The sequence below is a fragment of the Suncus etruscus genome, chromosome 3 (genome assembly GCF_024139225.1).
Source record: "Suncus etruscus isolate mSunEtr1 chromosome 3, mSunEtr1.pri.cur, whole genome shotgun sequence".
Taxonomy (NCBI): Eukaryota; Metazoa; Chordata; class Mammalia; order Eulipotyphla; family Soricidae; genus Suncus; species Suncus etruscus.
In genome coordinates, this window is record NC_064850.1 from 66,242,250 (window position 1) to 66,268,785 (window position 26,536).

The 26,536-nt window shown below is 49.9% G+C and overlaps 1 protein-coding gene across 1 annotated transcript; it reads right to left on the bottom strand.

The window, feature by feature from the left end:
• Nucleotides 1-19,612: 19,612 nt before the first annotated feature.
• Nucleotides 19,613-23,207, bottom strand: PRELP (proline and arginine rich end leucine rich repeat protein). The gene is made up of 2 exons (XM_049770657.1): nt 22,241-23,207; nt 19,613-19,891 (listed from the first exon to the last, which is right to left on the bottom strand). Exons 1-2 carry the CDS (start codon nt 23,199-23,201, stop codon nt 19,713-19,715), a joined length of 1,140 nt encoding a protein of 379 aa, XP_049626614.1. The 5' UTR covers nt 23,202-23,207; the 3' UTR covers nt 19,613-19,712.
• Nucleotides 23,208-26,536: the final 3,329 nt, after the last annotated feature.

Consider the following 26,536-nt stretch of genomic DNA (forward strand, 5'->3'; position numbering starts at 1 on the left):
GTGATTCTATGGAGCTGGCTGGTTCAGACACGGTGACTGTGTTTATCTTTTAAAAAAATTTTAAATACTTTTTATATTTTTAATTAGTCACCACAAAATGAGAAAGTTATTAGTGACTGGATTTCAGACATACTATGTTTTTTTTAATTTTTAATTTTTATTATTTTATTATTTCTTTATTTTTTGGGCCACACCCGGCAGTGCTCAGGGGTCACTCCTGGCTGTCTGCTCAGAAATAGCTCCTGGCAGGCACGGGGGACCATATGGGACACTGGGATTCGAACCAACCACCTTTGGTCCTGGATTGGCTGCTTGCAAGGCAAACACTGCTATGCTATCTCTCTGGGCTATAATTTTTTATTTTTAATTATGAGAACAAAGATGCAAAGAAAGAGGACAAGGTAAAGTTACAGTGGAAGGACAATCACCCATAACATAATTCTCAGAAGTCCCCTTGCTGATATCTTAACTTTGAACTTTCAGCCAAAGAACATTAAGATAAATACAACAGAGGCCGGGAACGTGGCGCTAGAGGTAAGGTATCTGCCTTGCAAGTGCTAGCGGTTCAATCTCCCTGGTGTCCCATATGGTCCCCCCAAGCCAGGAGCGATTTCTGAGCGCATAGCCAGGAGTAACCCCTGAGCATCAAATGGGTGTGGCCCATAAAACCAAAAAATATAAAAAGATAAATACAACAGAATCCATGTACAATTATTTTGTCCCTCAAGTCCCCAGATTGTAATACATTATAATATTTCTTAGCAGTACACAAGGCAATCTAAAGCCATAAAACTTATGTAACTCCTTAAACATTAGAGGCATAGTATTTTTTTACATTTCCATGTACATGCATATTAGTTTAAGTTAACCTCAAAAGTTTAAGTGGGTTTTTTTTTAAGGAGTAGAGTCAAATGAGCACAGTAAAAACGGTGTTAGAGTGGCAATTGTTGTTTGCATAGGCCCACCAAACTATGAGGGGTATGGAAAGGAATAACCTTGGCCTAAATACAAAGAGACCTGACCCCTGAAGTTTTCTGGCATAAGACCAACTCTAGGCTCCAGGCAAGCTAGATCGTCCAATCCAAGGCATTGTCTGTACTGCCAATACACTTTTATTTTTCACACAGTCTCTGTTGTTGGTATCATGTTTCTGTCAGACATAGTATGTTTTAACACCAATCGCCTCATCAGTGTCCACCTCCCACCACTAATGCTCCTCACCCCCATTTGCCTCCCACTTACCAGTCTGCTTTAACAAAGGTGCTTTTCATTGGTGGATTACTCTACTCCTTTTTTTAAAATGTTTAATTTTAAATCGTGATTTACCAAGTTGTTCATAATACAGTTGTTTCAGTCATTAAATGTCCAAACCCCAATCCCACCAACACTGTGATCTTCACTTCAGTGTTCCCAATCTCCCACCCACCATCATATCCTGCCTCCTTACAGGCACAAATTTACTTCATATTGTTTGTTACAGCACAAAGTCAAATGGAATCACAAAACTTAGATCAATAGGGTCAATTTGAGATAAGCTTCTATAATTTCAATTTGAAATAATTCCATGGTATTACTCAAGTCAGTATCTAAAGATTCAATGGACTGTAATTGGTGCTAGCTGAGCCTTTTGTGTTACTGGTTAGGCTCACTGAGCTTGGTAGATTTCTATGCAACTCTCTCATCAGATATCCAGTGATATTACTGGGCTGACACTACTATGAAATTTTGATATGTCACGTGGCAACAAGTGGCCACACAGTCCAGGATGTATAGATCTGAAACAAATCTGGTGACTTTGCAGTTTGATAAGATTAAATCTCTGAGCTAGGCTGTTTGTGTGGGAGGGTGCAGGGTGTGGTTCTAGGCTGCTGGGGTTCACTCAGAAAGAGGAATCTCTCCCACCCATTCTGAGAAGGCCCCAGAGGGATTAGCCTGGACTAGACTCCCTGGGAAGGGTTGACAGCCATTATTTTCTTTTGGAGCTGAACCGTTTTAGTGTGGGGAAGATGGTGGGTGTAAGCAGAGGCCTTGCTGCTGCTTTCTAACTGGGTGTTTCATACAGGCCCTCTCTCCAGATTTCACTCAGGGTCCAGCTGATCTGCCTTATCCCTTGGGCCTGCAAGAAGCAAGACTGTTGCTGCTGATCTGATGGTTCCTGACAGATGAGCCCAGGCTATTGGGAGACTGCTCCCAGAGGTACTTTGTGATGCTCTGCTGGCTGCAGGCACCCGGACATCCTTAGGGCCTGGTGCCTCTGGTCTGACCAGGCACCTCCAGGGTCATACGCAGGCCCATGTGCCCCAGAGCTCCTCTGTCCCCTCACAGCACTTTGCCCCTGGCCTCTCTCCAAGCCCATGGTCTCATCTGTCCAATACCAACACCCAGCCCCTTCCCTCCCGAGAAGCCATAGACACCCCTGACTCCCCAATTCTCACCTGAGATCCAGCCGCACTGCACTCACAGGCCTCAGCCCCCAACAGCCTCCTAACTGCCCCCTTCCAGGCCTCTGAGCCTCTAGGGGAGGATATACACAGAAAGGCCCCTTGATGCCTGTTCCCTCACCCCTCACTTTCATCCTATACCAGTCCTACCAGCTTCGGGGGTCCTGGACTCTGGCTCCAGAGCGGCTGGGTCTGGGGTCCCACACCCCAGCTTTCCCATGCCAGCACCTGGAATCACTGGCGCACACAGCGACAGCCCAAATGAATCAGTGCGTGAAAGGAACTGGAGGTAGGAGCACTGGGACTGGGGGGGGGGGCAGAAGCCGGCAGGTGAAAGCTAAGAGGAGGGGGCACCTCAGAGGAAGACTGGAGGTGATGGAGGACAGTCCGGGAACCAGTGGGAGCAGCACAGCTCAGGAACAAATAAACCTGTTTTCCTAATGACAAAGGCTGGTTCCGCAGCAGCTTCCCAGGAGGAGGCGTTTCTGGTAGGTGGGGAGGAGAGGATGGAGGGGGGAGGGCGAAGGGGGAGAGCCGGAGGAAGGAGGCTGGTGTATGTGCTTAGATTACGAATGTGCAGCCAGCACTGCAGCCTGGGGAGGTCTGTGTGTGGGAGGAGAGAGGCAGTTTCTTCGACTTGGCTCCTGAGCCCAGCCAGAGGGAACGAGTGGGCCCAGCTGGCCCTGAAACAGCAGCTAGGAAAAGGAGTCTGAAATCTGGGCTCAGCTGGGGTTCCCCTAGCCTCTGGGAAGCCTGCTGACTTGGGGAATGGTTTCCCCACTGAGCAACTAGTTGGTGCTAAAAAAAAAAAAAAATAGGCGCAGGGCCAGAGAGGGCAAGGCAGTGGGTGGGGTGATTTGGAGATCAAACCGTCTGTGTTTGATCTCCAAACCCAATATGGTCCCCCAAGCACTGCAAGAGTGAGCCAGGAGCACTGCTGAGTGTGACTCTGAAACAACAATAACACAAAAGAAGAAAAGTAGGTACCAAGGTGAGGAGCTAGCACGGGGGGTGGTGGTGGGGGGTGTAAACCTTGCTTGTGTGAGGTCCAAGCTCAGTCCTGAACACCAAAAGCCCCCAGAGCATCATCAGCATCTCATCTCATCCTCAGCCCCTCGCCCTGCCCCTTGCATGTTTGTTTGCCATATGTTTGTCCAGGCAGCGGGCCCCTGGGAATAGCCTGAGGACATCCTGAGCACTGCTCAGGGCACTCCTGTAAGTCAGGTAGGTGCTTTTAGATGCAGACAGCCTGAGGAGGAAGCTGTTTGTTTAAAATTGTGTCTTGCTCGGGTGTGTGTCTTGCACAGGGTGTCATACCCTGTGCTCTGGGGTTACTCCTCACTGTGTTTAGCAGCAACCCCTGATGCAAGGCAAGTGCCTTAGGCCCTGCTCCATCTCTCCTGCGCCTGAAGAGAGTCGACATATTGCCAGCCCCAAATCCCTCCTGCCACAAACTTTGAGGCTGGGGTTGGGGCTTATCTGGGGCTCACTGAGGAAGTGAACCAAGGAGAAAGGGCCATATGTTGCTCCGCTAACTTCAGTGGCCAGATGCTAGTAACCTGTGTCTGGTACGAGCTTTGAAATTATCCTTCTTTGTCTCCAGGAACCCTGTAACCCTTAGATCCTCTCTCCTGAAGGCCTGGAGAACTTTCTCTCCAGTTTGTTTGCCTGTGACTGGATTAACAGTAAACACACAATGTGTGAAAATGTCCTTAGTGTGAAGGAACTCACAAGGCAGAGGTCAAGAGGAAGAGAGATACCAAGAAACCAGCTGGTATTGCTCCCCAGTCACAAACTCCACCCCTGTAAAGTGGACACTGGATACTGTTGCTCTGCCTGGGTGGGCTGGCATGTCTAGTCCTGACACTGAAATATGGTGGCTTCTGGAAGCATCCAGAGGGTGCTGAGGGTAGGGAAGTTCTCAGGTAGAGGCTGGGCCTGAGGCAGCTTGGTTGGATGCTGGGGAGAGAGAGGATCCTTTTCATAGGAAGATGGGGCTCCTTCCAGAAGGATCCATCTTGTGGAAAAATGCTACCAGACTTCCCTGCTCCTCCTCAGATGTGTCTACCAGCTCTTGCTCTATTCCCTATACCTGGAGAACATCCTCCCATTGCATGCAGTGCTGTAGAGATGAGAGTGGCCATTCTGTCAACACCACCTCCAAGATGAACTTCCTGAGCTACCTTTTCTCAGATTCTCACCCCCCAATTCAGTTTTCCACATCACCTTTGTCCTGATGTCTCAGTTGTTGGGTTGCTTCTCTATTTTAGTTTGTATGTCCCATGGCTGTTCATCTCTCACACTAAGAAAAGAGACTCAGTCTGTCTTTGTGATGTCACATAGGGCCTTGGTACTAGATAAAACCTTGCATGAAGACTAGGTGAGGGGGGCTGGAGAGATAGCACAGCGGTAGGGTGTTTGCCTTGCACACAGAGGGATGGTGGTTCGAATTCCGGCATCCCATATGGTACCCCGAAACTGCCAGGGGTGATTTCTGAGGACAGAGCCAGAAGTAACCACTGCCAGGTGTGACCACCGCCCCCCCCCAAAAAAAAAGACTAAATGAGGAAGGTTGAGATTAGTTCTGGTGTATGTGAATCTTCAGATGGGGTCTCACATGTAGATCCTTCAGGACCAATGTGGATCTGTGCAAATGGAACCTGACACACAGGGGATCATTCAGAATCTACTTGAGTCTCTGCAGATGGAGCCTTGTACACTCAGGGGATCCGTCAGGATCCTTGCGGATCTCTGTGAATGGAAAATGATACATATGGGGAATCCTATAGGGTCTATGTGAGTCTCCGCAGATGGAGCCTCATAAACACAGGAGGTCCTTCATGACCTATGTGGATCTCTGCAGTTGGAGCTTCGTATACTTAAGGGATCCTGCATGACCTATGTGGATCTCTGCAGATGGAACCTGATGCACATGAAGATCCCGCAGGATCTGTGAATCTCTGTAGATAGAGCCTTGCACAAATAGGGAGTTCAGCAGAATCTATGTGTATCTCTACAAATGGAACCGCACACACATGGGGAATCCTTCAGGATTTATGTAAGTCTCTGCAGATGGAACCCTGATATACAAAGGTGATCTCCTTCAGAATCTATGTGGATTTCTGCAGATAGATGCTCACATATACAGGAGATCCTTCTTTCCTGGGCTTGAGGAAGAGAAAGAATTTGAGATTCCTGGATGCTTAGGGGATCCCAAGGGATAGTTTAGTAGCTGAGCACCTACCTGCCTCACAAGAATAAGACTGCACCACCCTAATGCCAAGTTCCAGTGTGAACTCCTCTGCTAGACACACCAGGGGAAGGATAAATGAGGGAATCCCACCAGTCTCCACCCTAGGGACTGGAACTCCTGCTGTGTGGGGTGAGGTGGGACTTCCTTTCTCCACATAGTCAGTTACTGTTCCTTGGAAGGCTGTCCTTGGAGTTACTCAGCAAATCCCAAATTCATCCATCAGCACTCCCCCCCAAGGGGTGTAAGATCTAAGAGCCAAGCAGGCTCCTGGGTGCTCTGGGCCACTCCTGGTCCCCCAGAAAGATAGCTGTGAGCTTGGCTCCTACTAGGTGCCCCCCAGTCTGTCCCCATGAGGAAAAGACATGTGAAAGGTTTGTGGGCTGGAATCTGCCCTGGAACCCTACTCTGGCAGCTTAAGATGCTGTTTACCAACAAGCAGGAAAAGACCATTGTCCTCAGGGCAGAGAAACGGAAAGAAATCAGTGCTGGACTTGGCAGCTAGGACCTCTGCTGGGAGACAATGGGGAGGAAGGTGATGGGGAGGGCAGAGGCCTATCCTGAAAGGCTCAGGGGACTCCAGGTGCGGGTTGTGGGGGCATAGGCCACACAGGTCAGATCCTGCTGAGGCTGTCAGTGTGCCAGGCCCAATTCAGCCCAGGTGTGAACCTGGCACTGCTTAGCTCACGAGGCCTGAGCCTGATCTGCTTCTCCTTTGCTGGGTCGCCTTGGACCAAGAAGCTAACCTCTCTAAGTTCCTGTAGAAAAACAGGTGGCACCCACTTCCCTATGCTCCTATCAGGGCTAAACATGGTCTGCATTAATGCAGTAGGTCAGCCTGAGTTTGAACATTGGGGCACAGGCAGATGGGCAGAGGGCTCTGTAACCTGGCTCTGACACAGGCCAGAAAAATTCCTGGTGCTCTAATGAAAGGCGCCCAGACTCAGGACTCTGGGCCTGTGGGAAACGGATCTTTGCTGGCTTCCGTTTCCTTTCCCTTCCACCTCTGCAGGACCTCCTGAAAGACTTATTTTAAGGGAGACCCTTTTCCACACTGGCTCACCACCATGGTGAGATTTCAGTGCCTAATGGAGATGGAAACCACCTCCCTACACCCCCTCAACCCCCAAACCCTGCCATCTCCCCTCCCTCTGCAGCAGCTGCAAGTCAGGATTTGCCTCTTGCTCCCTGCTCTCTCACAGCAGGTTTGCCCTGTAGGAGGGATGTTTGCTGCTCTGGGACCTGGGATCTCAGGCCCCACCCTCCTTTACTCTCAATCCCTCTGTGTCCCCCACAGACTTATCTGCATTTTTTTTTTTTTTTTTGGTTTTTAGTCCACACCCTGTGATGCTAGGGGTTACTCCTGGCTATGTGCTCACAAATTGCTCCTGGCTTGGGGGACCGTATGGGGCACCAGGGAATCAAACCGCAGTCCATCCTAGGACAGCATGTGCAAGGCAGACCCAGGTTCAATCCTGCATGTCCCATATAGTCCCCTGAACACTCCAGGAGTGACCCCTAAGCAATGCAGGTTGTGGAAAACACACTACCACCATCACCACCAAAAGAAGCCTCAACTTGAAGCACAGACACCCTCTGGGCTGTGTCAGTACTGGCACCCAATGCCCACCTCCTGTTATAACTATTCCAGGTTTGAGCCCAGACTGTCCTGAGACGGGACAGGGACAGGCATGCCTCTATCACAAAATTGGGCTGAGCAGTGCCCAAGGGCAGAGGGGACAGTGAGTCACTGGCTGAATTGACTCATGTCACAACCTGTCTGACCTGCAGCTCTGCGCTATTCTTCCAGTGCTCACTCCACATAGAGCTCTTATATTTCCTTCTTAGTGAGAATCATGTACCAGATATTGCAGCCCAGAGGGTGGAGTCAGTACAGGTCTGGCACAAGGTGATAGGGGTTCCCCAACTAACCTTAACCTTAACCTTGCTTTAACCCCGTGGACCTCTCAGCTGGGGGTTCCTGAATTTTTTGTTCCAAGTGGAGTCCTGGCTCATGGAGAGAGGACAGCCCTCCCCCAGTAGGCCACCAGGCCCTCGCACTGTGAAGTCCCTGGTGCAGGTACAGCCTCTGGACTGTCTTTCACCATACTCAGCGCTGAGGCTGGGCTCAGTCTATGCTGACAGTTCCTGCATGTCTGTTCACAGCTCTGTCCCAGGGCCTGGTGTGCTGGGAGAGGTGCTAGACAGGCAGATGGTCCCTATCATGTGGGCCACAAGACACACCTGTTGGCCTGGACACCTGGAGAGTTGCCTTGGCAACCACCGCCCATGAGCTCAATCTTCTCCAGTCCTCAGCTTCCCTGGATTCTTCCAGGTCTGGGATCTGAGACAAGCACCTCTCTTGCAAACTCCTGAGGTGGTTGCCATCAGCCAGACCATGTATTGACCTTGGTTTAATACTACACCTGTCTCAAACGGTGGGACTGGCTTTGAGATTCAGGCAGAGAAGCAAAGTAGCTTCTGCTCCCCATCTGTTCCCAGCTCTGTAAAATCCGGCACAGTGGAAAATGAACTGCTGAGTTCAACACTGGGATGCCAGTGTTGGCAGCTGACACCAAGTCTTTTTCCTGGACCTTCTTTGCCTGACGCACCATGACAAGAAGTAGAGGGAAGGGACCAGAGAGATAGCACAGCGCTAGGGCGCATGCCTTGCACGCAGCCCATCCAGGACGGATGGTGGTTCGAATCCTGTAATCCCATATGCTTTCTCGTGCCTGCCAGGAGTGATTTCTGAGTGCAGAGATAGGAGTAACCTCTAAGCGCCACCGGTGTGACCCAAAAACAATAAAAGTAGAGGGGAGACATGCCCTTCCTTATGATTCAAGGAACAAGGCGGCAGGGCACAGCTGCCTTTTACCCAACCTTCCTCACCCTGGCACCTGTGCCTTCATTTCTCTGCGCAAGGTTGCCCCCTGGTGGTTGTCCACGGAAGCAAATGGAGGATGGCTGGAGGGGAAGCTGGCCCTTCATCTTGACTGCAGGCCTCCAACTCTAACCAGAAATAAAAGATATCCTCAACTGATGACAGGCGAGGGCCAGTTGAAACATCTTAGTTCTCCCCAGAGATAAACAGGAGGAACGATTCAGCTTTCCCAGTTTCTGTGGCATAAATAATTTGGCCAGTCTCACTCTCGCTGTGACCCTGTGAGGCCACTGAAATCTATTGGCTGGGAAGGAATACGCAGCCACTTGAGGTTCAACATGCAGACACAGACAGGGGCTGGGAGAAACAGAGAGAGATGCTTGGGGAGTTTGAATATTTATTCGTTGGACTGTGAGCTTATAAGATCTTCATAGAGATAGAGACAAAATATATAATGGCTGTGCTGATCAACTGGCTTACAAACTTGTGGAAAATTGAATAACCAAATCTTATAAGTCTTAAGTCTGGTCTTGAGAGCTGACTCTAGTACTAGTTCCCTCCTCACCCTTCCTCCTCTTTCTCCTCCTCTTCCTCTTTCCCAATTTCCTGGCATTTTGCATGGGCAGGTGGGGGGGGGGGGGATTATGGGAAAGAGCTTGCTGCAGGCTCTGCTATACTCTGAGCCAGGAAGCAGGAGGTGTTAAGGACAGAGATGGGAAATGCAAATTTGGCTCCGGAACAAATCGCAGTATGCCAGTGTGTGTATGTATGTGGTGGGTGGTAGGTGGGGGAGATTTTTCGCCTCTGGATCATGAGGCTGGTTAATGCCTGGAAGAAGAAAGACCATTGCTTAGAGGTAGGATGACTCTCAGATCCTGCAGGTACCTAGGGGAGAGAAGGGAGAGTTAGAATTGGCAGCCTGGGGTACCCAGCAATTGGTGTCTGGTGGGTAATCAGGCCTGCTGGGCTCTTGTAGTGGTACCAAGCAGCTCTCAGCAGGTGCCTATGGGTCACTTGAATGAGAAGCCCCAGCTGTCCCCACATGGCTTGCACTGACCCCACCTGCTATCCTGCTGGCTCCAAATCCTTGGCAAATAGAGATGTCCAGGCTTTTCCAAGGTCAAGGGTGCATGAACAGGGAGAGGGGACTTCCAGAGGGAAGAAGGGGCAAGGGAGAGAGTTCTAAGGGAAGGGGAGAAACCAGTAGCCCCATCCTGCCCTCCCATTCCTGCCTGTGCCAGGGCGTGCTCTGCTCTGGGGACAGTGCTCCTATTTTGTGGCAGCGCAGGATGGGGCAGTCATGGGGCTGGAGACAAAAGACCAGGAAGCAGAGCAAAGTTTGAGCAGAGTCAGGGTGGGGTGGGATGGGGGTGCTGTCCAGCCCTGCAGGGAGGGTGGGTGCTAGTGTGAACCCATTGATTTATTTAAATTCTCCTGGTCAAGTCACAATAGGCCCAGGAAGCTGTGATCCACACCCCTGTTAGTTTACATGAAAGGACACTGGGGCCCAGTGAGACCCTGGCAGTGGTTCCTTCAGAGTGAGTCTGGCCCAGAGAGCAGGAAGGTACAGAACCATGCTTCCTGGGCTGTTCCCCAAATTAGCCATGGTCACCCCTTTCACCTTCCTAGAACTTTGGAGGAAGAGATGAGAGTCAGTTACCACTACATCTAGAATATTCCAGAACAAGCTTAGGGGGACTTGGACTACTTGATTCAAAAACTGGGAAAGCTATAGACAGGACACTGGCTCTGGCAGCTATTGTGTGGTAATGGTGGGACCATGGGGATCCTCCACCTGACACATGCTCCTCTTCTGCTGGTCCTTCCATTCCTAGCCCTTAGCAGCTCCTGCCAGAAGAGGCAGGTGGAGGGGAAGTGGGTTTACTTGAGGTGGTTATGTGCAGAAGTGGGGTGTGTGCAATCCAAGACACCAGGAGTAAGGCACGTACACCCCAGAGAGTGAGCAGGCTTGGCCTGGGCCAGTGAGTCTCCATCTAGTGGAGGGACTATGAGTGTTCTGAGCTACAGCCATTTGCATTCTGTCAGGTTCCTGCTTCTCTAGTCTGAGGAGTCCCTGGGAAGTCCTGGCAGGTGCTTGTATTGGTTACGTGATCCTGGGCCTGTGCTGACTTTCTGAAACATTCACTGGGCTCTTCTCTGCTCTTCCAGGACAGTCAGTGACTGCAGGCCCTGCCTGATGCCTGTGTGCAAAGAAATGGAGGTCTGGGCTGCTCATAAGATGCTGGCAACACCCCTGTCTCCATCTTCAACATCAGCATCTTGAGAGCCTCTGGCTGTGGATGGCATGGCAAGGGACTAGAAGGGGTGGCAGGGAGCAGAGGGTGGGGGCTTGGAGGGACACCCCCCTGACACAGCACATAGAGAATGAAAGAACGCCTGGGACTGCTGGAGTGATAGTACAGCAGGTAGGGCATTTGTTTTGCACATGGCTAACCCAGGTTTGGTTTGGTTTGGTTCCCTTGCATCCCTTATGGTTCCCTGAGCACCAACAGGAATAATTCCTGGGAATGCAGAGCCAGGAGTTAACCCCTGAGCACTGGCCAGTGTGGTCCCAAAGCAAACATACAAACAAACAAACAAAAAACCCATTTGTGGACAAGAGAGATAGTATAGCAGGTGGGGCTTTTGCCTTGTATTTCTGTTACCCAGGCTTGATTCTCAGCATCTTATATGGTCCTTTGAGTTCTGCTAGGAGTAATTCCCAAGTACAAAGCCAAAACTAAGCCCTGAGCACAGCAGGTATATGCTGCCCAAATCCTCTGCCCCCTTAAAAAAGAAAGATAAACATTTGTATGGAAAAGGATGGAGTCACTAATGCTTGCTTACTTTTAGATAGAGAAGAGATTTCTGATGCTGGAATGTTCAGAGGGCTTGGTTAGAGGAATATTCACTTTGGCAGGTAAGATTAGGGGTATATAGGGGCCGGGCGGTGGCGCTGGAGGTAAGGTGCCTGCCTTACCTGCGCTAGCCTAGGAGACGGACCGCGGTTCGATCCCCCGGCGTCCCATATGGTCCCCCAAGCCAGGAGCGACTTCTGAGCGCATAGCCAGGAGTAACCCCTGAGCATTACCGGGTGTGGCCCAAAAACCAAAAAAAAAAAAAAAAAGATTAGGGGTATAAAACAACTTACAATGCCTAGTGTCTGAAAAAACATCTCTTTCTAGTGACCCATAAATTTCTGGAATTAGACATCAGATAGGGTATAATGAAAAAAAGATGAGAAGAAGTGGCAGTGAAGAAGAGAATGGAAGAAGCCGATGTTTGAGTGTGAAGGCAACAAGAGGTGGGAAGTAGTTCTGGCAAAAATGTTAGTAGGGGTCAAGAGAGAGTACAGCAGATAAGGTGCTTGCCTTGCATTAGTCTAATTCCAGCACTATATATGGTCCCCTGAGCATGGAGCCATAAATAAGTCCTGAAGACCTTCAATTGTGGCCCTCAAACAAACAAATATTACATAACATAATCTCAGATCATGTCCCCCAATGGCCTAGTCCAACAGGAGGTGAAGTGAAGTCACAGTCCTCAGAAATTCTACCCCAGCAGTGTAGACTTTGGTGCATACTCATGAATGGAGAGCTGGTGACACAGGAAGCTCAAGGAAGAGGTGCCTCTCTGCCTCCTTGGAGATGTTCTTGGGTGTATTATCAGGGGAGATGTAATGGATGAATGAGAGTATGTATCATTGATTGGGCCACGACCTGATTTTAGAGACTTGGCCATCCCAGATTATGTCCAAAATTACATTTGACTGGACCATTTTCAGCAAGAAGAAGGGAGATTCTCAATTTTCATGCTTATTTTTGCATTGTGGGCTTCTTCTCCAGCCAGATGAGGACATTGCCGAGATACCTTCTCTGTCAAGGACCTGGAGGGTTACCAGCGGGGTGGGGAGCAGATCTTCTCTCAGCTGCCCATTCTGCAGTCTGTGGGAACTCTATTCAGATTCCCCTTCCTCCTCAAGGGCCGACTGAAATTTGTATTTAGGAGTAAAACACCAGCAGAGATTCAGTGGGAAGTTACCCCAGGAAGGCGGCTATCAAAGGAGGGTTGTTAGTACATATTCCTGGAACAGATGAATGAGATGACTCAAGACAAGAGCTTAGTGAAGCGAGTTCCTTGCCTATCCTGGGCATTTCCAAAACGTATCTCTATGCTTGCTGCTGTGTCAGGCATGAGCCCAGCTCAAATGCCTCTGTGCAGTGGTCTATGCCTAGGTCAGTCATCGATATGTGAGAAATGCTTAATTGTGCATGATGAGAGGAAATGGGACCTGGAAAAGTAATAAGAGCTACTATCACCCTGAGTGATAGTACAGAAAGAAGGGCATTTTCCTTGCACACTGCCAGTAGTAACCCTGAGCATTGCTGGGTATGGTCCTAAATTTAGGATAGATAGGGCCCGGAGAGATAGCACAGCGGTGTTTGCCTTGCAAGCAGCCGATCCAGGACCAAAGGTGGTTGGTTCAAATCTCGGTGTCCCATATGGTCCCCCGTGCCTGCCAGGAGCTATTTCTGAGCAGACAGCCAGGAGTAACCCCTGAGCAATGCCGGGTGTGGCCCAAAAACAAAAAAAAAATTAGAATAGATAGGTAGATAGATAGATAGATAGATAGATAGATAGATAGATAGATAGATAGATAGATAGATAGATAGATAGATAGATAGATAGATAGATCTGCATAAAGTTTAGTGGAGCCAGTGGTCAGTGGAATTTGTCACCAGCAGATGTTGGGGATCTTGCTCAGGATTTCTCTCTTGCTCTTCCAATTCTAGTCTACAATGTGAGTTATCTAGTTATCTATTCCCACTGTAAGGCAATGGAATTCAAACTGTTTTCATCTGTAAGCCTACAATTACACTTACAAAAGGGTTTTCTACATTGTTTTCAGGATTCTCTAGCATCTAGCTAATCCTGATCACCCACATGTAATTTTATCCCCCAATACTTTAATCCAGGATGCACATTTTATTTTGACATGGTTGAAACAGCTCTTTGTTGAGGGTTTGACAGCAAATTCCCACACCTTACTTCATTGTCCTAAACTATTGGAGTATTGTCTTCTTTTGGAGAATTGAAGAAAAGGAGGGTTTGGGGGTAGGGGGCACACTTGTGGGTGCTCAAGTCAGGTCTTCTCCTGACTCTGTGCTTAAGGATTCTGTTCCTAGATATGTGAAGTGTTGGTTAAACCTAGGTCAATTAAATGCAAGGCAAATGCCTTACCTATTGTACATCTCTCTGGACCCAAGAATGGGACTCTGAAATTTTGGCACCTTGACCAGTCACAGTGTGGCAGATGAAGAGGGTCAGACTGAGATGAACTTGGTGCACTGGGGCTGATCATCACAGGTCAGAATGCCCATCTTGAAGATGGTTTAGTGTACTGTTCTATTCCCCAAATTGTCCCTATCTCTCCAGGTGCCTGAGGACTGGTTTGGAGATCCAGTTGAGACCCTGCCTATTATGAGTCTCCACTCCTAGAGCCTGTGCCAACCTCACTTAGCAGAAGAAGCTGTGTCCAAGGGGACACCTCAGATGTCTTTCTGGGAAACAGCTCTTAGTGCTGTACATTTAACCTGTAAGACCTGGACTTAAGGACATGTGGGCTCCTGGGATCCCACCTGGAGGCTGTTCTGCCTATGCTGAAGTTCTGATCCCTACTTGGGGTCCTGAATCTCCATGGGAACCTCGTGTCCATGGCTTCCCTGGTCCAAGTGCTGCCCCTCCTGGCCCAGCTGTGCCCCTGAATGTTGCAGCTGAATGTTACAGTATCGACCCTCTGGAGAGTTCCAGCCCTGCAAAGAGAATACACCCAAGGGCCTTAGATCTACTTTGTGCAGAGCTGATAGAGATTCTTGGGGACTTAGGGAAGTGCAGCTCCATTTTTGTCAACACCAAGTCCTGTTCTTGCTAGCAAGATTATTTTCCACAACTGTGAGCCCTCATGTCATTCTTTGTGTCCTGCTAGAATTGTCAGATTCAAAAGGTTTCATTTGAGAATTTAGAAAGAGAAAAGAGTAGCTGGTGTCTATTAGAGAATCATATCTGAGGACTAATGGGATGTTCACGTAATGGACAAAGGAAAGATGTGTGTGTGTGTGTGTGTGTGTGTGTGTGGTACCTTTGTGAATGATATTTGTACTTGGAATAATAGTGCCTTCTGGAATTTGTCTCTAGAGTCAGAAGTAACATTTGAATTATTGAGGCAGAGTATACCTGAGGGAGCAAGTGTTCTTTTTTTTTTTTTGTTTTTTGTTTTTGGCCACACCCAGTGACGCTCAGGGGTTACTCCTGGCTATGTGCTCAGAAGTTGCTCCTGTCTTGGGGGACCATATGGGACCCCGGGGGATCGAACTGCGGTCTGTTGAAGGCTAGCGTAGGCAAGGCAGGCACCTTACCTCTAGCGCCACCGCCCGGCCCCGGAAGCAAGTGTTCTTAATGTAGAAACTTTTATTTATTTTGTGTTTTGGTTTTGGGGCCAGACCTAGCAGTGCTCAGAGGCTACTCCTGGCTCTGCACTCAGGAATCACTTCTGGAAGTGCTGGGGGACCATAGGGAATGCTGGCGATCAGACTGGGTCAGCCGCATGCAAGGTAAACACCATACCCACTGTGTTGTGTATGTAAATATTTTAGGGGATTATTATGTTACTGACCCTACCCTGATCCGTGATTGTGCCCTACCCTAGGGTGTGACCTGGCATTCTGCCCCCACCCTAGGGTGGTATCTGATCCCACCATTGGGTGGTACCTGATTCTGGGGGATAAAAACAAGGGTCTGTGGAAGGCGGGGGTGGGGGTGGGGGGTGGGGGTGGGGGGGGTGGCACTTTTGACTGGAACTGAAGCTGAGACGTTGACTTCAGTCTTGTCCACCCAATAAAGCACAAGCCTGACTGTCTGCGAGCTGTTTACCCACCTCTTCACCTCAGAACCGCCGGCTGGACAGGGTGGCAGACTCGTGCTTCGAGCTGGAGAGGAAAGACCTCATCCTCCATCCCTCCATCAGTCAACCTCTTCAGGGGCTGACTTGCAACACCACTGTACTATGTTCTGGTCCCAACATAAAACTTTTTAGAGCACAGTCAGGAAAGAACAGATTGAGTATGTGGCTCAGTGGTAGAGCACATGCCTAACCTGTGAGGACCTTCATGTTAACCTCTGATATAGTCATCTGGACGTAGTGCACTGGGGGGAGTCACCACAGTGATCTTAGGGGCCCCTCACAGTGCTAGGGTTCAGATCAAGCCTGCTTCATGCCAAGCCTGTGTCCCAGCCCTGTGACCTCTCTCAGTCCCTGGTACCAAGGCTTTGCCACTGAGGGCACAGACTATGTCTTCCCAATTCCTGTTCTGCACCCTTTGAAGGCACTTATGTGGGAGTAGGGTGGGGAAATTTTTCTCTAGAAAAAGGGAATTGAGAATGACGCAGGCAGGAGACAGGAATGCCCTCCCTGGCAATGGATTTCTCAATAGCATAAAACCATGATGTGGATTGAAATACTGACTGGTGAGGCCGAGAACACTGAGAGCAGAAAGGAAGGAGGCAGGAGACTTCAGGAGAGGAGCAATTTGAACAGGAGCAAAGAATGTGAAAAGAACTTGAAGTTGGGGGCTGGAGAGAATAGAACAAGTGAACTTGGGGCCTTGCACACAGCTGACCTGGATTCAATCCTCAGTACCGGTATTGTTATGAGAGTGCTAAATGTAGAACCAACCTCTCTCCCACCCCCCAAAGAATTTCTGAAAATGACCTGAGCTCTTTCCCTTGACAACACCCTAGTAACAGACTCTTATCTACATTGAAAGCTCTAGATGGGGGGGAGATGAGACACATAGAAGATCAATTTTGCCAAGGCATACAGGAAGCATTTCCTACCTTGGAACTCACCACATCTCAGCTTGGGATGTGTGCTTTCCACTTTCTCCCTCCAGAAAAGTACATGTTCTTTTTTTTATTATTATTATTGTTATTATTTTGCACCCAGCAGTGCTCAAAGCTTACTCCTGACTCTGCACTCAGGAATCACTCATGGAGGGACTGGGGAACCATTGAGGGATTGGGGATCAAATCAGCATCAGCTGCAGCTGTGTGCAAGGTGATTATGCTCCCCAATGTGCTCTGGTTCTGACTCCTTGTGTTCTCTCCTTGTGTCCCCCCACCCTTTGCATATTTTCTGAATAAAGATATTTTACTTCACTCTATTTCTGAAATTCTCTCCTGTGAAGGCAAATCAGACATAGAAGCCTGAACAGAGGCCAGGACTGGTTTTATTTATCCTGTAGAATGATCCTTGCTGCATCCTGAGACCATGGCTCTGGGGACAAATATTTCTGTACCTGTGACTCATGGATCCCAGGCCACCAGGGAGGGTTGAACACTGTTCCCTACTCCTCTCTCTGTCTCTGTCTCCCCCTCTCTTTTAGGTTCCCTCTCTTTCTCTCTTCCTCTCTCCCCTTTCCCTCTTTCTTTTCCTCTCATTTTCTTCCTCTCTTCTCTCTCCCTCTCTCTTCCTCCCTCTCTTCTTTATCTCCCTCTCTTTCTTCTTCCCCTACTCCCTCCCCCCTTTCATTCTTTCTTTCCTCCCCTTCTCTCCCTTGACTACCACCTCCCTTGCTCCCCACTTTTTCTCTTGATTTCTGGGAAAACACCTAATCAGCTACATTAGGATGAGTTGAAGCTCCTCCCAGCAGCACCAAGCACTGAGAACTCCTCCAGCAGGAGGGGTAACTTCCAAAAAGAATGGGGCAGGGGCTTGGAAAGTGATCTTCAAGAGGAACGGAGGGACAAGGGCATCTCTAATCAGCTCTGTTGAGTTCTAGAAAGGACCCATGACAGAAGGCACATGTGGACTTTGGGGACAAACCCCTCAAGGTATTTACTAGGAGACTCTCTTTTCCTCAATGCTTCTGGCTGCAGCAGGCTTGTCCTGGGGGAAGACAATCTAGAGCTCATGATTCTGAGACCTGATTGCTTGTCCAGGGTGTTCAGAGGGTACACTCTGATCCCTCCAAGGAAAATGCCTTCTGTGAGTCATCCATTTGGGAGAAATTGGTCAAGAAAAGATTTGAAATTGTCTTCCTGTCTTCTTGGCCCAAGAAAGAGGTTGTGATGGGTAGTGGGGATGTGCAACTCTAATGTCCTTCCCTTGATCCTCTTCACTATCAAGTTCACGCTGGATGGCTTTGATCTACTTTATTTCCTCTGCTGTGAAGCGTGTTGGAGTAGGACACATTTCCACAGTTAACATAGTCTAGAAAAAAGGCTACATGTGTACAGAATGTGCCCACACCCGCCTGTGTCAGGCACGCCACTGAGCAGGGCCTGGAGTCCAGAACAGGGGGCTCCCTTAGACCTGGAGGAAATGAGAACTGGGGTGAGGGGCATTAAGTTAAAGCCAACCTTGACTAGGGTGGCGGTGATGACAGAGCTCTCACAGCAGAGAGGCAGGAGCAGGGCTGTGATGGGTCCCGATGTAGGTTCCAGGACCTCACCAGAGGGTCTGAGACAGTCAGGAGTGAAGAAGGTGCACAGGGACTCATCCAGGCCATAGCACCAGGTCGCTTACAGCCATGAGATGACTGACTAAGCGGGAGCCTTGGAGAAATCAGCTGCAGCAGTAGGAGTGAGGAGCTATGGCGAAGGAAATGTGGGGTGGGATCTAGAGATCTCACTGAGAAAGGTGGTGCAGGAGGAAGGGACCTTGCTGACCCCCTGTGAGGGAACCTGCCCAGTCTGATTTGGTGATGGACTTTTGTGTCTTATTCATCTTTAGACAACCCTTCCCCCTCCTTGACCCCTTCCCATCCCAAAAAAAGCTCAAGGGAAAGGGCATGAGAAGGAGTCAATTATCCATAACCCCACACCCCAAGATGCGACAGTCACCAGGGTCAGCAGGGTTGGCAAGGTCAGCAGGATAGGAGCAGGGACACAGAGTACAGATGGAGGAGACTCTTATGCCCCACTGGGTTTGTAGGTGAGAATGCAAACCGAAATAAGATGCCCACTGTGCATGCCCCACGGCCCTCTTTGAACCCGGGCCTTTACCAAGATCTTAGGATCCAGCAGCCGGAGCTGTGGTGTGTCAGCTGTGACCTGCACCAGCCACCAGGGGTCACTGATGGGTCTGACTAGGACCGGGCAAGTCAGAGAGTTCTCAGGACTCCGCCCTTTGTTGCCGGTTTCTCTGGGAGCCTCCAGGATGGGAAGTCTGGGCTGATAGAGAACAGATGGTGGGAAGGGCGGGGCACCGAACCCCTGAAGCCTCTGTGTTCCCCTGGACAGGACATTAGGTCTCTGGCCCAGAATGGCCGTGGGAGCTCCAGTATCTGTCTACATTGCGTAGGCCCCAGCTCCGACTCCTGCCCCTCCATCCTTCCATCTGTTCCTCTTCTTGACAGGCCTCTCCACTCCTGCCCTTGGAAAAAGGCCAGGCCAGGAGTGTGTGTGCTGTGTTCACACCAACAAGGAAGGAGGACACAGGCATCCCAAGTGGCAGCAGTTTGGAAAAAGCCTTGGCGAAGAAGATGGGATTTCTCTGCCTCTTTGAGCTCCATGGTGAAAAAGTCACTTCCAGTGGGGCCTCAGAGTCCTGGGTCCAGAGCTGGGAGTAGACTCCCAATCCAGTGGGCAGAGTACTTGCCTTGAATGTGGATGACTCAGGTTTGATTCCCAGTACCCAAGCTCACCAGAGGTAAACCCTAAACACTGCCAGGTATAGCCCAGAAAACAAAACAAAAATCTCTGCCCTGCTCACTTTGGGGGGGGGGGGCAGAGATCTGTCCACTGCCTGGATGACCTCAGGAGACAGAGAAGGGATATATCTTTCCACATAGCCTGGGTCTGGGGGTCAACATGGCTGTGCAGGTATGTTTCTGTGCATGGTGGGGACCCCCCTGAGGCAGTAGGGGGTCGGCTTCTGTGTCTGCAGGGCTTCAGAATGTGGCCCATGCCTGGCCCTAGAAGGTGAGAGAGAGAGAGAGAGAGAGAGAGAGAGAGAGAGAGAGAGAGAGAGAGAGAGAGAGAGAGAGAAAGAGAGAGAGAGAGAGAGAGAAGACAGCAGTGATGGGCCAGTGTCTGGGCCACCTGCCTTCAAGTGTGGTCAGGGGGACAGCAGGAGGCCTTAGATGACCACAGACTGCAGCAGGCGGAAGCACATCATGAGATCCAGTGGGATGGGCGGCTTCAGGTAGTTCCCATCCAGCCGCAAGTAGCGGAGATGTGGCATCTTCTCCAGGTTGTCATCAGAGAAGTCATGAAAGGCGAAGATATTATTGGGGCAGATCTGAGTTCCGTTGATCTCTAAGGCAGAAAAGGAGACAAGGTCAGTAGATGGGGGTGAGGAGCTGAGGCAGAGATGAAGAAGGAGCACTGGGGGAGTTAAAAAAAAAAAAAAAAGAAGGAGCACTGGCCATTGTGGATCAGGCCCCACCCCTAGGGTCCTCATGACCAATAGCTGGAGAATCCCAGACGGAGCCCCTTCTGAGGTGGACTTTGAGGCAGATGATCACAGCAAAGACACGGGCTGGTCTGTGGGCAGTTGTTGCAATGTGTGCACTCCCAGCCTTGCCTCTTCTGTGGGGCACCCTCATCATTGCTCTCTGCTTTCTCTTTCTGATCTGCCCCCTCTCACCTGCTTTCCTCTGTCTTAGCATTGCACAATAGGCCCTGACTGAGGCGGCTTCTCCTCATAGCTCTGGGGTATCTCTTCCATCCTGGTGCTCAGTTCCTTGGTCTTAGAACAGCTAACACAATCCTCACCCTTTGGACAGCTGGGTGCCTGCTATCTACTGAAGAAGCAGTGCCATGGTGCTCATGACTACCACTAAGAATATCACTGTAATGAGGACCTAAAAGGCTGGGTCGGGGGAAGATGACTGTCCTCAACCTCTCTTCCTCCCAGGCTGAACGTCCCTTCACCACCTAGACCAGGGGTCTCAAACTCGAGGCCTGCGGGCTATTTGCAGCCCTCCATACAACATTTTGTGGCCCTGCCCTAGAGGAATCTTTTTCTGTTTTGTTTTGTTTTGTTTTAGTTGTTTGGGTCACACCCCCCAATGTTCAAGGCTTACTACTGACTTTGCACTCAAGGATCACCCCGACTTTGCCTCCTGTGGCCCCCAGGTAAATTGAGTTTGAGATCCCTGACCTAGACTCACTCAATCCAGACCCACAGGCTGTTGAGAAATCAAAGCAGTTTGGCTGTGTGTATTCTTGAATTTTCTCAGTTTACCCTACAGACAGCTGGCCCTTTCCTGAATTTTTTTCCAACTAGCCTTTTAGAAGCCTTCCCTTCCTTTGTGTGAGACTTCAGCTAATGGGTGAGCCTGCTTTCCCACCCAAGGTTTCAAGGTTGTAGAAATCTGACCATCTTCTGGTACTTTGACTTGGAAACCAACAATTCTAAATTTGTCCTTAAAAGTCCTCAGTTTCCTTGTCCTTTTAGCTGCTACACGTCTTGTCTGGTTTGTTTTTAAACCTTTGTTGATGTTCAGAGCTGACTTTGGTGGGGAGAAGGTTTGGGTCACACCTGGCATTGCTCAGGGGTTACTCACTATGCTCAAGGGTTGCTTCCAGCAGTACTTGGGGGAACCATTCCAGTACTGCTGGGGATCAAACTGGGATCTAATGTGTGCAAGGTCAGAGCCTTCACCCCTAGTCAAGCACTTTGGCTCACAGATAACATTTTTGTTTAAAGCAAAACTGATTTTGAGATTCTTCTCCAAGGGCCTTATTAGTGGAGCTTAGGCAAATGAGGCTTTAAATGTATATCTCAGACAATGAAGGCCTCCAGATTTCCAGACAGATGCTGGGAGTAGTTACCTGCAAAGATATTAAGGACTCTACCCCTAAGTAGTTAGCTGCCTCTTCTAAACCCATACGCAGTTGAGAAAATGCTTCCTGACCCTACAGCTAGTTTCAGTAGCCAGGCAGGTAGACATATGCCACCATTCTGCTTTAAGAATGTGTATAGGGGGCTGAAGTGACAGTACAGTGGGTAGGGTGCTTGCCTTGTATGAAGCTGATCTGGTTTCTATACCCACATCTCATATAGTTCCCCCAAGCACCACCAGGAATTATTCCTGAGCTTAGAGCCAGGAGTCAACCCTGAACACTGTTGGGTGTGGCCCCAAAACAAATAGAAAAAAGAATGTGTGGATTCTCTACTATGGCTACCTTACCAAGAGGATTTCAGAAAGGGGTGGGAAGGGCCAGAGAGCTAGAATGTAGGTCATTTTCCTTGCACACCACTGACCCTTGTTTGAACCTAGCATCCCATATGGTTCCCCAAGCACCACAAGGAATAATTCCTGAGTGAAGAGCCTGGAGAAACCCCAGAGCATCACCAGTTGTGCCCTCCACAAAAACAGAGAGTGGTGGGAGAAGAAGCTTCTTCACAAACTTGGAGTTTTGGATTCCTTCTCTGAGAAATCCCCAACCCCTGCTCCCCACTTTGGAGAGAAGGAATTGTCACCTTCCCAATTAACAGATGTGGGGACTTCCAGTTAAGCCAATGGCCTTTTTTTTAGGTCAGACATATGGCTTAGGGGTCAGACCCACACTTGATGCTTGGTTCCCAGAGGGGTGCTTTGGGCCCTAGCCACCCCCCCCTGAGCTGCTGAGAAAAGGGGGAGCCCGTGCCCCACTCACTCTCGATGCTGTTGTGGTTGAGGTATAGGTGCTCCAGCTTGTTGTTGATGGCGGGCACACTGCTGATGCGGTTATGAGACAAGTGGAGCACCAGCAGGTTGGAGATGTTGAAGGCATTTTTGGGCAGCCCCTTGTCCGACAGCTTATTGTAGTTGAGGCGAATGAAGGCCAGATTGGGGAAGTTCTTGAAGTAGTCACTGGGGATGGTGTCGATCCTGTTGCTGTCCAGGTACAGCTGGTGAATGGCTTGGGGCACCTTGGGCGGCATCTTCTTCAGGGTGTTGTGGGCCAGGTTGAGCTGCATGAGGCTCTTGAGGCCCTGGAAGGTGTCAGGCCTGAACGTGTGGTCCCCGAGCTGGTTGTTCTGCAGGTCCAAGAGAAGAAGCTTCCCTAACTTGCTGAAGACACCAGGCGGGATCTTGGAAATTCGGTTCTGGCTCAACCTCAGCTGCTCCAGGTTGCGGGGCAGCGCCGAGGGCACTTCCTCCAGCTGATTTCGCTCCATGTAGAGGAACACCAGCTGCGGCAGCTGCTCCAGCACCTTCTGCTCCACCTTGCGAATACGGTTGTTGTCCAGGTTGATCCACCTCAGGTCTGAGGCATTCTTGAAGGACTCCAGGGTTAGCTCAGAGATGAAGTTGTTCTGCAGGTAGAGGTAATGGATGCGGGCCGGGATGATGGGAACCTTCCGGAGGTTGCGGCTGTCACAGTAGAGGGCAGTCGGGAAGTCATAGGGGCAGTAGCATTCTCGTGGACAGTCAGGAAAGAACGAGGGGGGACCCGGTGGCAGGGGAGGGGGCAGCTCTGTAGGCTCTGGGGGCTCAGGGTGTTGAGGGAAGCTGGGGGTCGGCCTGGGTCTGGGTCTGGGCTTGGGCTTTGGTTTTGGTCGTCTTGTTGACTGGCCATGAACCATGGAGGCCAAGAGGAGGAGTGGGAAGAGCCAACAGAGGGCTGACCTCATGGTATAGGTGTTATACCTGTGGAAAGGAGATATAGTGGACTGTTAGCTTCTGGGGCCAGTGCAGCTGGATTTGTGCAAACAGACCCTTTGGGTACATTGGCACCCCCAAGGATGGAAGTCACATCCTGAGTCCTGCCTGATAGAGGCAGGTTATTCTGACAACAAGCACGTGGGCCTTGAGTTCTTGGTCAGGGTTTGCTAGGGGAAGATCCCTACTGTCACTCCCAGACCCCCAGTCCTCACTCTTTACATGTGTTGTCTAAGAAAAAACCCTTTTTCATTAAATAAACATAAGGAGATGAACCAAAAAATTCCAGAATTTTTTTTTCTGAATTTTTTTCTGGAAGACTACTTCAAGAGTCCATAAAGAGGGGCCGGAGATTTAACACAGCAGTGTTTGCCTTGCAAGCAGCCGATCCAGGACCTAAGGTGGTTGGTTCGAATCCCGGTGTCCCATATGGTCCCACCCCCCGTGCCTGCCAGGAGCTATTTCTGAGCAGATAGCCAGGAGCAGCCCCTGAGTACTGCTGGGTGTGGCCCAAAAATCCAAAAAATCAAACAAACAAACAAACAAAAAACCAAAAAAAAAAAAACAAAAACAAGAGTCCATACATAAGAGTAATTTTTTTTCTTTGGTTGTGTTTTGGTGCCATACTTGGCCATGCTCCTGGCTCTCTGAGCTCAGGGATCACTCAGGAGACTATATGGGAATTGAGGGATTGAAAGGATTCAATTCCTGTCGCAAGTGCATGGCAAGCACTCTGTCTGCTGCACTATCTCTCCAACCCCAAGAGTAATTTTCTAATGGTGTCCCCATTTCAGAGGAACCCCTGAATGCAGGAAGACTGGGAAGGGACCCACAATCCCTAGACTGTTCCTCTGTGAAGCTGATTAGCTCTTTGATTTTTGAGATCTGTGGTATAAGGGAGTCTAGTCAATATAGTCATTGTTTTAAAAAGTGACATTGCTGGAAATCAGTTGAACACAGGCCAGGAAGTACTCTCAAGTACAGATGCACAAAGGAGGCCCAAGCTAGACTTGTCGCCCTCTGAAGGAGGAGATACTGAGAAGAAAGGAAAGTGCATCCCCCTCTCTGCACCTGTAGAGCTGTTTCCCCTCTCCTGTTCCTCTGCTCTCATAGAGAATGTGGGTCTTTGGCAACAGGAGACAAAGCAGGAATTTTCCCTGATATGGAGGCTCTGAGGAAGAGAGAGAACATGGGAGGGGGGTGTTGTTTCTTAGGCCTGGATTGGCTAACCCCTTCCCTTCCCCCTGGAGTTGGAGGATAGTAGCAGCTTTGGGGCATGTGGGGTTAAAAGGATGCTTGGGAGCTGCCTTCCAGTGGGCTCCTGCTGACCCTTCAGAGAAGTCACATGGTTTGAATTAAACTCAGCTAAAGAGTTGGACAGGGAGCCTAGCTGCAGATAGGAAGTCCAGACAGAAAGTCCCTCCTATTCTTTCTCTTCCACAGGATGCTCATTCCTATATCACAGGGTTCTCTTCCCCTGCAATCTGGGGCACACTGGCATACAGGCTTCTTGGGGGATTCTGAGCTATGAGGGGCTGTGTATGTCTGGCTGCTCCTGGATGCTGAGGAGGCAGGGAATGAGGTGGGGCTCTGACAGCAAATGTCAGGAATTCAAAACTCCAAGATCTAACGTGGAGAAAAGAAGCGGTTTTGTGGCCAACCATTTTAACAACCCCAAAGCACAAGGCAGTACCCATGTGAGGATGCGGGAACTGAGGTCTGTGAAGACTGGGCCCCCCTCAGCAAAGAGGTATTTCTGCAGGAACAAAAGGCCTTAGGCTAAAAAGAAGAATCAGAAGGACCACCAGAAGCTCAATTGTCCCTGGACAACACAGTTTGAGAAAACCCTATAAAACTGACTTTGCAAAAGCAAGTGAAACATGCTCCATGTGGGATGTGTCATTCCTTTCTTTCACTCTGTGGGTTTCCTCTTCTCTCTCAGATTTCCTAAATAAAACTGTTTTGCTCCACATCTCTCTTCTGAACTTCTTTTTTTTGTGGTTGAAGACAGAGTCTCAGGCAACATGAGATAGCTTTGACTCCTTTTCCCAGGCCTGATCTCTGAGGTTACACCCCACAGTGTAGCCCCAGTGGATGATACTGGGGTGTTTCTCCTGTTCTCCTGCTTGAGCTGGCCTTGACTCCACCCTGGGCTTCACTTGCCTTCAGCTTCAGGCTGCTTTGCTCCAAGGAAGACAAGAAGCTTCTCCCCAGCATTCCAGAGCCTTAATTCTGGGCCAGAATCTCAGAAGCTGTATGTGACAGCAAGGAGGGAGAGAGCCAGGCTCCAGCCAAATCACACACACACACACACACACACACACACACACACACACACACACACACACACTCAAGCATGCACACACTTGCACTCAGGCATGTGCGTACATATACACACAAACATACACACATCCACAGGTCTGTGTACATTGTGACCCCCCTATATATATGGGTACACACATGCATTTTATCCTTGTACCATACACTCAAGCAAAATCAGGCTCCATGCCCTGGGAGCATGCCTTGAGCTGATTCACCAGTCTGGGAAGGAGTTGGGTGCCGGCAAACAGGACAGCAGGCAGCATAATTGCAGCCCTTCAGTTCCTCTCTCTGAGACCTTTCAAAGGTGCCCAGGAAGGTCCTTGACTCTGGCATCCTCAGCAAGGCCTGAAAGAGAATCCTGGTTCTGACTCCAGATGTGGGTGTCAGTCTGGGGTTGCTCTAAAAGGAACAAAAGCCAACCCTGGCTGTAGCAGGAAACTGGACCCTGTGCCCAGTGTGCTGGGGTGGGTAATGGGTGCCCTCTCAGAGGAGGCCACGCTACTGCATGGCCAGGACATTCACAAATGGCACCAGTGCCCTGACAAGACCTTATTAAAAGTCCAAGTTTCTGGGCCCCTGAGTTTGTCCGGGTGCCTTTGGGCATCTCTTCATGTTTGGATCCTGCAGAGCCAGAGATGAGCTGGATTCCCTCATGCCGAGAAAGGCTGTCCTGCTTCCTGTGCTGTCTTTGTCACCAAGACACCAGGGCACCAGGTCTCAAGCTTGGGGACTTCCAAGGGTGGGGAAGTTCTGGCATCTACTTCTCAGATATCTACACTCAGAGAGACAAGCACACTAGTCATTCTGCCCCTCTGTCCACACTCCTTGGCCTTCAGAGCCAAGCCCTACCTGGATCCCAGTCCCCCACACTGTCTGGCTTCCAGTCCCCACCCTGCCCAGCTCCTTTTACCTTTCCACAGCTCCCTTTTGCCTTTCATACTCCATACAGACCTCCAATCCCTTGGAGAGCAAGATCCCTCAGCCT

Bases quoted from the DNA above. Each gene is read 5' to 3' on its own strand.
- PRELP (XM_049770657.1), bottom strand. From the start codon at position 23,201: ATGAGGTCAGCCCTCTGTTGGCTCTTCCCACTCCTCCTCTTGGCCTCC. The intron at 19,892-22,240 runs GTGAGTGGGGCA...TTTCTGCCTTAG, and splicing joins CAACCACAACAGCATCGAGA to AGATCAACGGAACTCAGATC.